The 11,045-nt window shown below is 52.6% G+C and overlaps 1 protein-coding gene across 1 annotated transcript; it reads right to left on the bottom strand.

The window, feature by feature from the left end:
* Positions 1-3,325: 3,325 nt before the first annotated feature.
* Positions 3,326-10,516, bottom strand: SLC29A3 (solute carrier family 29 member 3). The gene is made up of 6 exons (XM_031602919.2): positions 10,416-10,516; positions 9,528-9,779; positions 7,214-7,296; positions 6,727-6,953; positions 5,799-5,961; positions 3,326-4,959 (listed from the first exon to the last, which is right to left on the bottom strand). Exons 2-6 carry the CDS (start codon positions 9,765-9,767, stop codon positions 4,296-4,298), a joined length of 1,377 nt encoding a protein of 458 aa, XP_031458779.2. The 5' UTR covers positions 9,768-9,779; positions 10,416-10,516; the 3' UTR covers positions 3,326-4,295.
* Between the last annotated feature and the right edge of the window lie 529 nt (positions 10,517-11,045).

An 11,045-nucleotide genomic window follows, 5' to 3' on the forward strand; every position in this document is an offset into this window, starting at 1 on the left:
ATCAGTATCATGCTCAGAGGTATGCCAGTGCCTGCATACAGTTATTATTCTTACACACCTCTCCCTTGGGTACCCAGTGTTACCAGGACAGTGCTACCAACACATGCTTCCACCCAATCCTCTGCAGAAATCCCTACTGATCTCATGGGTGGCTGTGGCCTTACAAGCAACAGGCATATGGATGGAGACAGGAAAGAAGACAGGTCCCTGAGAGGATTAAGGCAGCACTGGTCACCTCATCTTTCTACAGAGTGGCTTATTATTTAGTGACAAAATTAGGAGCTACACCCTCACTGCTTCCCACAAGTAGCTCTTAATTAAGAGCACAAACAAAAGCACTTAGTATTGCTAAGGCCCCTCAAAGACCCTTACACACTCACCCTCACATCCCTCCTCCTCCCACAGCATCTGGCAAATGCCTCTACAGGCTCAGGAGGGGATAATTAAGCCCTTGCCTCTTGCACAGCTTCTGCTAATTATGCAATTACTTTGGCTTCTCCGCGGATTGATCTGGACTGGGCAGGGGGTTGCACTCTGTGTCCTACAGCCATGAGGAGCCCCGGGGGGGAGGGGGTGGCACAGGGCATCTCCACGTTGTAATGCACATCAGAGCCAGCCCATGGATGTCCCCCTACAGCTGTTTGGGGTTAAGCACGAATCCCTGCAGCTGAGTGCAGGCAACTCCTATAGCTAGCTGAGATGCTGGCCGATAATTTCACCTCGTGCCTTTTCTCTGGGTCTGCTTTCAGCAGCTAATCCTAAAGTTGTAGCTTTCTTTTGTTGTTGTGGGTGACAGTGAGCGCTTGTCCGGCATCAAATTCATTTCCAAGCCCGCATTCAGGCCAATGTTAGGAACACACTGTTTACTCAGGAGTTACGGGTGGAGCAAAGCGAAGCCCCCTGCAGAAAAGCAGAGCAACCGCTTTCCTTTTCCGTTCTCGTTCTCCACAGGCAGAGCAGGAGGTGCCATCTGCAGGCGCAGCACCGCGCGGCACCTTGTGCCAGCGCCTCACCGCCCCGGCTCCAGGACACTTCCCTTACATCCCAGCTGAGAGCAGGGCTCGACTTCTGGAGATGGAAGTCCAATGGGCCCGACCGCACGTTGCCATCGGGGTGATGAACAAGGAGAGAAACTTTCCGAGCGCACGTTGTTCTCGCGGCGCAGCTCAGCAGAGCACAAGCCGCTCTAATCACAAGCTACAGTCCTTCACCATCTGGTTAGAGCCTAATTACAAATGCAGGAAAATAATGTGCTTTACAATTGCACCAGTAAATGCTGTAAATGATTTAAATGCATGCATATGTTCCCTGCAGAATTCAGCATGCATCTGCGGCTTCTTCTCCTCGCGCTAGGCACACAAATCAAGGAAAAAATACCCAACTCTGACGAACAGAATGTCCCTAGGACGGTGATTTTTATCCCTTCTTCTTCCCCCCTGCTGGAATAGCAAACGGGGCCTTTTTGTAACAATTCATTCAGCAGCGTTTCTTCGCTCCCATTTTAAAAACTGTTTATCGCCGCCGTGTAAATATAGTACAAATTACCCCATAAAGCACTCAGAAGGAGCACGGCAGCCGGGTAAGCCTGCAGCTGGCTGATGCTGTTTCAAAGCAGAGCCGTTGTGTGGGGCGGAGTGGGGGAAGAGCTGGCTGCAGGGTCCCGGCTCTGCTCGGCTCAGCTGCCGGGAATGGGGCCCCCGAGCTGGGGTTTGGGGTTTCCAGTTGTGCTCTGGCTCAGGCTGCAAAGTCGTGGAGGTTTGCCAAGCCAAAGAAAGCTTCCACTCAGCCAGCATCTGCGGAGGGGAAAATGGTTAAGGGATGGAGTGGGATGGGATAGATCTTTCTTTTGAAGGGCTGTTGGGGGCAGTCCTGGCTGTAGACATCGGGATGCTCTGTGGTGCTGAGAGGATGCCCTGCATGGAGCTGTTGCCCCACAGTGATGGGTACCACACACCTCCATCCTTGAAGTCCTAGCTCCAGGCATCAAGCCACCAAATACAAAGCTGCCACAGCTGCTTTTGACCCACCATCCTGACCAAACACTAAAAGGATGGATCCTGCCCCAAAAAGCTGCACAGCAGGGCAGAAGGCAGCTTCTCTTCTGTCCTGTCAGCGTGCATCACCACCAAGGCGATGCTGGAGGACAGTGAGGTGGTTTCAAAGATGCCTCCACCTGCCAAACGTTCACAGCGTCGTGCCAAGGGCTCTGGACCATGGGTTGCAGATGGAGAGGTGGTAGGAGGCATTGTTTCCATCACTCAGCAGAAGGGACAGCCCACGTAAGGCTTTGCAGATCAGAAAGTCTCTTGCAACCCATGTGAGGCAAGCATCATGCCGTAACACACATTTCCTTTCCTCCCAGAGCACGCTGGTTGGCTTTAAAGCCCTCAGAGCCTGCACACACAGGCTCCAGAACTGGCAGCAGAATAGCTGGCAGCAGTAAGGACAGAAAGTACACAGAAAGGGTCGGGCACAGGCTCAGCCATTCTCTTTTGAGCAGAAGCTGCAACAGATGCATCTCCTCCACTTCCTGCCCTTCCATCCAACCCCTCTCTGTACCACCTTTCCGTTTTTGTTCTTCCATTTCACAGCCTCTGCCCTCCCATGGCTGTTTGGCTGTGGAGCCCAGGCGGGTGCAGGAGGCAGCGCAGGGCACAGTGGCACTGTGGGTTGTTTTGGCAGCAAGGCCAACCCTGGGCACTGCACAATCAGCAGCTCTTCCCCTTGGCAGCAAGCAGGCATCCAGAAGAGTTTTGATGGAGTTTCACTTCATGAATCCACACTCATGAATTCTGCAAGACTCTGCTTGGCTCGCTCCATGCCAAGCCCTGCGGAGATCACGGCAGTCCTTTCCCCAGCAGCCAGATCACGGTCAGGTTCCCTCTACACCACACACAGCCCTCAGCAAGCACCAGCCTGAACCTTAGCTGGGTGCCTGAACCCACCATAGCGAGGGTGAGAAGAAGCCAAGCTGGTATCATTTAGCTCCATGCTGCTGCAAAGAAGGTTTAGGAAATCAGAGTGTTTGACAACCAGATTCACTTTTGGAACTACACCAGAGTTGTACCTCTCCAGCACACATCAATAGCAAAAAACAGTGAAAATATTTACAGTTCTGCTCATCTCTGTGAAGCAGCTGAGGAGGTGGTACGAGCCAGAGTCTATCTGGCAGAGCCTTTTTGGACTCTGGCTCCATGCAACTTGGCTCCATCCAATCATGCACGTGGGGAGTGGCACCCCAGGATGTGGTCAGTCATGGCAGAAAGGAATTCAAGTTGTGTCTCAGTGTGTGCATCTCCAAGAGAAATCACTCCAGGCACCAGCATTTACACAGAATTAACTTTATTACCAATGGTATCAGACAATCAAGTCTTGTCTTGAGAGGTATTCGGTAATTTCACCTGTAACATCACGGAGAGCGTGGGCAGATGTGCAAAGCAGCCAGTAAATGAATCAGACCTCATAACACCTGGTATGTGGGGAAAACCAAACAACACAGAGCAGAAGACCTCTAAACTGCCTTTAAAAGCCCACCAAGGCCACCTGAAGCTAAAGACAGAATGGTGGCTAATGCCACCACTAGTGCTTGTGCTGTTGACTGCAGAGCCCAGGTGTGCAAAGTTGAGCAATGTAAAGCTTCTCTTCATCATACACCCTATTACTGGGTTTTACAGTAACTCACCCCCCTGAAAGCACCTGGAGACTGTCATGCCACCCATTTGCTGTAATTAATCAATTTTTCTGCTGTGAACTCAATAATTGTAACATCAGAGCCCCTTTGGCAATTCTCCCCAATTTTACAGACCTCTCTCAGCTCAGGCTAAAGGCACATTAAAAACACAGAAGACCTCTTCACGTTTCAGTTTCCTTAGGATTCACCTGCAGATCAGTAGGGTAGTGCACACAATCACTGTCTTCACAACTGCACCCAGCAGCACAGAAAAGTAAACAGCCACAGGCTGAAAAAATCATCTGGAAAAATCAATGCACGAGGAAGTGCAAGTGGAATCTCCTTTGCACACACCAAGGTTTCCCCTTCCTTGGAGAAATCCCTCTGCCCTGCTGCTATTCACCCTCTAGGCTCACTGAAGGCTCCAAGGGCTGAAGTACCTTTGGTTCCACGCCACCATTGGGTGGCAGCGAGATACCCATTTCCAGGGGCATTTTAAGGAGGGAAAGGTTTCTTTGACTGCTCAGGCATTCTCGCTGCTACCCTGCAGTCAAGGCTTTTGATCCATCTGCTTTGCTCCCAAACTCCTGGCTGGGCAAACTAAGAGCATCCCTCTGGCTCTCCCCTAAATGAGATGCACCACCAGCACGGAGCATGCGGAGCCCATGGCCAGCCCCAGGACCAGATAAAAGCTCATCACCACCCCCGCTGCCTCAGCCAGCTCCTTGGGCACGATCTTGGGGCCATAAACAAGGGCCAGTGTCCCCAGGTAGCCATTGCTGAGACCCAGCAGTGTGGTGAACACCACCGGGTAGATGTCATGGTTGAAGAGCACCGTCCTTATGTAAGCCCGGGGCTGGTAGTTGCAGAGGATGAAGAGTGGGAGGAAGATGGTCCTGAGGAGAACGAGGGCAGGCAGCAGCCTGCTGTTGGGGCCAGGCGCCTGGATCCAGGCGGTGATCTGCCGCCCGCACCAGTCAGCAAAGTTATACAGCAGGAAGCTTGTCAGAGGCACAAAGTACTTGGTGGCCCACAGGCTGCCCGAGGTCTGGTGGACAGACTGGATGCTGGAGGAGAGCGAAGGGAAGATGATGATGGAGACAAAAAAGACATAGAAGAGGCAGAAGCCAAGGGCGGCAGTCTTGTGCAGGATGGGGCGCAGTGGAGGGACGGCAGCGTTTTGGGGCAGGCTGCGTGCTGGGCTTCCTGGCTCTGCTTCATCCTCCATGGGGCTGCTGGGCGATGTGGTGGCCAGTGATGGGTGCTCCCAGTGGCTTCCCATGTAATACCTGAAAAACGGAGGAGGGAGATCATACAGAAGTTGGAAATGTGGGGTGGAGCAGTACCCTCACCAGCGGCTCCTGAGGAACACAGCTCAGTGGGCATGGTGATGATGGGCTGATGGTTGGGCTAGATGACCTTAGTGGTCATAGGATCACAGAACCATAAGGCTGGAAAAGCGCTCTCAACTCACCCAGCCCACCCCTACTGCCCATGTCCCTCAGTGCCACATCTCCACAGCTCTGCAATACCTCCAGGGACGGTGACTCCCCTGTCTCCTTGGGCAGCCTGTGCCATGGCATCACTACTCTTTTGGAGGAGAAATGCATCCTAATGCCCAAACTGAATCTCCCCTGCAATAACTTGAGGCCATTCTCTCCAGTCCTGTGGCTGTTACCTGGGAGCAGAAGCTGACCCCCCAACTCACCACTGCCTTCACTCAGGCAGTTATAGAGAGTGATAAGGTCTCCCATGCACCTCCTCTTCTCCAGACTGTCCCATCCCAGCTCCTTCAGATGCTCCCTGTAAGACGTGCTCCAGACCCTTCATAGCTTCACTGCCCTTCTCTGGACACACACTAGGGCCATGTCTTTCTTGTAGTGAGAGACCCACCACTGAAACATAGCACTTGAGGTTCAATCTCAAAATCACCAATAAAGATCTTAAAAAAGATATTACAAATATTTATCTTTTCCAACCTGAACGTTTCTACAACTCTATGATTCCATTCTTCTCCCCCTGAGAAAGCTCCCCGGAGGCTCAGCTCATGACAAATTTCATCCCGAGGTTTTGGCCAAATGGAAGCCAGCAGTGCTGCCCTGTGGGTGCTGCCAGAGCCCAGCCATACCTGGAGTACTCCAGGCGGGGCAGCAGGAGGTACACCATGATGCAGACTACAAGGAAGATGTCCGCCGTGAGGAAGTAGGCCAGAGCACTGTCAGTCACGTCGGCCGCTGCCGCCAGGTCGATGACGGAGGCGATGGCACTGACCGTGCCTCCCATGGCCTGACCTGCAAGGTGGCTGTTTGTGGGGAGTGGCCAAACCAGAGGCCCCTTGATCCCCCTCCATCACGTCACACCACAGCCAGCGTGTGACCCAACCCAACGGGCCAAACTCATTAAAACACTCTTGTTTCAGCCCCAGGAAAAATGTCTCCATCTCCATTTGATTTTTTTTGTTTGTTTGTTTGTTTCCTTTCCTCATGGTTTCTCAACCATCCTGCAGCACATTCATAACGTTATCAACACCAGCAAGCCTCCAGGGAGCTCATCACTCACAGCTCCCCGCGTGCCCCTCATCACTTATGGAAATGCATGTAAATGCTGAGAGAGGAAACAAGGCAACATTTAAGATTCCTCCAGATGCAAAGTGAAGAGTGAAAGGACAGCATCTCCTCGCGTAGAGAAAGCACAGATCATGCTGTGGCTTTGGCTGTGGGCACTGTGAGGGATGTTCTCCTTTGGGCAGGGATAGTGAAGGTCCATCCCTGCTGAGACATCAGCACTGGGGATTGCAGGGCATTTGCAGAAACGAGAGCTCTGACTCATGTGACCCACTATGCTTCTCGTTCAGCAACTTCCCTTTATCTCAGTCTGCAAGTTTTTGGGTTTTTTTTTTCTTTGTATGGCAAAGTGAAGTTTCTAAAATAAACACCATGTGACAAAATGCCAGACGCAAAGGGAATAAACACAACCTACAGCAGCCTACGGAACATAACTGCACCAGGAGGGGGAGGATGCAGCAGGAGGGGATCCCTCACACCCAGGGCACGCACCTGCCAGCAGTGCCTGTGAGTTCCTCATGGGGAAGCGGCTGCTCAGGCCCAGGATGCTGCTGGTGAAGATGGTGGAGGCACTGCTGACCACCACCACGCAGCCGATGGTGAGGGCGAAGAAACAGGTGGTCCAGGAGGATGTATCCACCTTCACCAGCACCGTGATCACCAGGAAGATGGACAGCATGATGAAGAGGGAGGACAGGATGCGGACGCTGGCGGGTACCCTGGGGACAGCAGGGAGGAACAACTCCGTGACCTTCCTCTTAACTCCCTGTCCCGAACCCATGTTCTACCCTCATTTTAAAACTGTAACTTAACAGGTGTGACGCAGGGAGCAGCATCTCCTCTGCTGCGAGGATCAAATAAAATCCAATTTAAAATAAAGAAAGCCAAAGGTGCACTGTTTGAGCAAGGAGGTTACTTGTTACACAGGCTCTCAGCTCACCCACGGGGCAGAGGGGAAGGCAGCCCACCCCACACACACCTGTTGACCAGCAGGAAGTTTCCAACCAGGCACAGCACCGAGGGCACGGTTGAAGCGATGGAGATGTAACTTTCAAAGTAATCCTGCCAGGAAAAAGGGTGGACAAAGAAAGGTCAGATGGAACAACACAGAGAGCTCCAGCTCCTACATCTGGCATGACACAGCACAAAAGGTGCTACCACCCAACCCCAGCACGCAGCCAGGAAGCAGGAGGCATTTCGCACCTTTGCTCTCCTTACTCCAGGTTTCTCTACAGCTTTGCACCGTCTTCTTTTAATCAGTTTACAAGCATGTTAATTTATTCCTCACCATCAAGAGCTTTACTGCAAGCGACGGGAAATCTAATAATCGCTCCTAGAGGGGCTGTAGACATGGAGATGTAAATGCCTGCACTTACTGCATCAGCTTGGGAAGCAGCAGGCTCTAAGCTCTGCAGACATACAATGAATTAGGGAATAGACAAAACAACACGCTAAAACTAAGCCTTATTTACCAACCTACCCAAAAAAAGCCCCCGGGGATATTTAATACACTTCCAAGTTAATTTTCTTTTTGAGGCGGTGGTGAGGAAACAAAGCTTTAGAAAGCTTTGCACCAAGCAGAAGTACATCTGCACTTGCAGTGATGCTGTGCTTCAAGCACCACAGGGAAACACTCGTTTGCTTGCACGAGCAGCAGGAAGGGAATTTGAGAAAGTATTTAAGAAACTTGGGAGTCTGAGCTGCTTGGAAGTTTTACGCCACCTTACCCATGGCCAAATGCTGCTGGAAGAGAAGAAACAAGCAGAAGTGTTTCAATTGCTATTGTTTCTGGCTAAAAGGAAAACGAGAAGGAAGACTGAGTTCGCTCTATTTCTGATGACTCTGACACTCTGCAATGGCCTGCATCATTCCTGTGGACGTGGTTTGAAACAAAGTTACAAAGCAACAGGATCACGTTGTATCACTGACCAGCAGCAAGCATCGCCATACCCAGAGGATGGGCGTGCAGCACACTGGGATGTGCTGGGTTTGAATCACAAACCATTTGCAAGTTTTAAGCCTTTGAGAGAGTCTTTGCCACGACCAGAGTGCTTTCCAGAAGGGCTGAAAGGGGCTGATAGCTTTCTTTTTGATTCAGCTCAACCACCAGAGAAGACCCAGGTTGCTCTGTACTGACAGAAGTAACAACCCTCATGCTCAGGAGAGCTGTGTGCATTCAGATGCTGGCACAACACCAAGCAAGGGAACAAACTCAACCATGCCCTTACACTGGTTACAAAACCAAGGATAGAGGCTCTGCATGGAAAAAGGAAAAACATCTTTTTTTTTAACACAGAAATGATCTGAACAGGGATACAGCAATGCTTAAAACAGGAGTTTTTAGGATGGAGATGTTGGTGCCGAAGGAAAATAAGGTTCTTTGGAGACGTTGGTGCTGGAGAAAAATAAGGTTCTTTGGATGGGCCAACCTTCCAGGCCAACACTGCTCAAGCATAAAGGGCTTTCATGATGCTGAGAAAGATCTTCCAAGGATACCCATTTCACCCCAAGGCAGCTTATTAAAAAATTCCCTGGGACAAGCTTCCTGCAGAAGCAATAGGAGCAGGCAGGATGCAGGAGGATGGCATGCTTCATACCCTGTCCTGAGCATCCTCTCCAGTACAGAGGAAGGGCCACTCAGCACCAGCCTGGCTGCATCGTTATGGTGTCCATCAGCTTAATTCACCCAGTCCAAGCACCATCAGTTGCACTGTGTTTTCTCCCCATCAAAAGAAGCCCACACAGCAGACCTCAGAGCTACTAAAACCAGCACAGCTGTGGGTACCATACTGGTGTCAGAAAGCAAAGAAAACATGGGTGTTGCACCAGGCTCTGTGCTTGTGAAAAAATGTGCCCAAACCACCTGAGCAAGCTGAGCAGCAGCAGGAGCTGATGCAGACTCATCACAACCATGCTTTTTCCAGCCAGAAGGAAAAAGCATTGCTTTGGAGAAGAAGCAAGGAAATAAAGAGAGGCCATGCCTGCTGGGAACATTCCCATGGAAGAACAAGGAGGAGGAAGAGAAGGTTTTTGGGGGAGAAGGCGGCTTTCTGGGGAGAGAAGTGCCTTGTGTGCCCACCTGCTAGCAAGCCTGCTGCCCCCAGTGCACATCAATCACAGTGTGACAAGTTCCCCATCCTATATGTCAAGAGCCAGATGTTTGTGGCCACAGTAGCTACTCTGGTCACACCTGCCAGACCTTTTAAGAACCTCCAGGGTGACTCCACCACCCCTAGAATGGCACACTGCTTGGCTGTGCGCTCCCTTGGTGGTGTCAACCCATGTGCACTCACCCGCAAGTCAGAGGGGACTGGTTCTGCCTGCTCTGAACAGTTCTGTAGCTTATATGCCCAATAGTGCTTGGCCGTGATGAAAAAGTTCCATGGCAGCAGCGACCCGACGCCCAGGAGGAAGAAGATCACATAAGCCCCATTGAGGTGGTCGCTCGGCTTCGGCCGGCTGGCTCTGTTCACTGGGGGCTCCTCGATCAGCGGCTCTTCGTCTGGGGGAAAGCTGCTGCCCGCTGGGTGCATGGCGCTGGCACGCTGCAAAACAGCCACGTGAAGGGGGTTAGAAGGTGGGAGGCAGCAGGAACTGCCCCGTGGGTGCCCAGCTGAACCGGAACGGGGCTTGGGAGGGCTGTGAGCTGAAAACTCTGAAGGTGAGATTGAGACAGGTCCGCCACAGCCCATCCAGCAGGCAGCAGGGCACCTGGCCCTGTTCATCGCAGCTAATAATTAACCTGCACCCACACTCACTTTTCCCTCTTGTAAGCAGGAAAGCCAGCTCCTGCAAGGCTCGGAGGAACATCATAACAGCACTTGACCTCCCTCGGCACATCAGGCTGTGCAGTGACCCATCAACCAGGCTTCTCAAAGCGTCCTGGAAGCTGACCTCGTGCCCCCAGGCTTGTAAACTAACTCAGCCCGGTAAGGGCTTTGCTAAGTCACTCGTAAAACCGGTGCAACAGCAGCGGGCTTTGCAGGGCGACTGCACAGCCACGCAGCTTCGCCTGGCTCTGCCCGACGGACCCCCCCCGGCAAAAGCTGCGAGGAAGGCCCCGCTAAGGCTGCGAGGGGAAAAACCGTCGGAAAGGGGAGATTGTGCAGAAATCCTCCCAGCAAGACGGAAGGAAGCGCTGCGTGACATCCCTCCACCCGCAATCCCGCAGCCCCACTTACTCGGGTGCCGCACACCCCGTCTGCTCCTTCCGCGCCGGGCCGGGCCGGGCCGGGATACGCCGCCAACACCGCCCCGCTCCGCCCCGAGGGGTGGCCCCGGCCCGGCCCCCGGGCGGTACCGCAGCGGACGGAAGGGAAGCGGCGGGAGGCGGCAGCCCGCCCCCTGCTCGGCGGCGCGGCTAGCATCACTTCCTTCCCTCTGTTTCCTTTTTCCCCCCTTTGGTTCCCGACGTGTTTCCACTTTTTTTCAAAACGTATTTTCAGCCTTTTTTTTTCTCTCCTTCCCCCCGGTTTTTAATGGGGTTAACGAAGGCACCCCTCAGAGCTTGGTTGTGAGGGAAGATGCCGAAGGTTGAGCACATCACCCCTTCTCAAGTGTTGGATATTAAGGAACATTTCTTCTTTGGAAGAGCGGTGATATAGTGACACGGGGTGCCCAGGGAGGTGGTGGGGTCACTGTCCCTGGAGGTGCTGCAGAGCCGTGGAGATGTGGTACTGAGACAGACAGACACACACACACACACACACACACAGTGATTTCTCTTTGCGAGCAGCCGTGCAGAAGCTCATGCCCAACCCGCATCACCGGTGGCGGTGCACTGAGCTAGAAAGGCTCTGGAGGAGCGCAGG

This window comes from Phasianus colchicus, chromosome 8 (genome assembly GCF_987193195.1).
Source record: "Phasianus colchicus chromosome 8, bPhaCol1.hap1.1, whole genome shotgun sequence".
NCBI classification, from domain to species: domain Eukaryota; kingdom Metazoa; phylum Chordata; class Aves; order Galliformes; family Phasianidae; genus Phasianus; species Phasianus colchicus.

Bases quoted from the DNA above. Each gene is read 5' to 3' on its own strand.
- SLC29A3 (XM_031602919.2), bottom strand. From the start codon at position 9,767: ATGCACCCAGCGGGCAGCAGCTTTCCCCCAGACGAAGAGCCGCTGATC. The intron at 7,297-9,527 runs GTGAGTGCACAT...TTTTCCTGGCAG, and splicing joins CAGTCCCCTCTGACTTGCGG to GATTACTTTGAAAGTTACAT. The intron at 5,962-6,726 runs GTGCGTGCCCTG...GCCACCTTGCAG, and splicing joins CTCACAGGCACTGCTGGCAG to GTCAGGCCATGGGAGGCACG.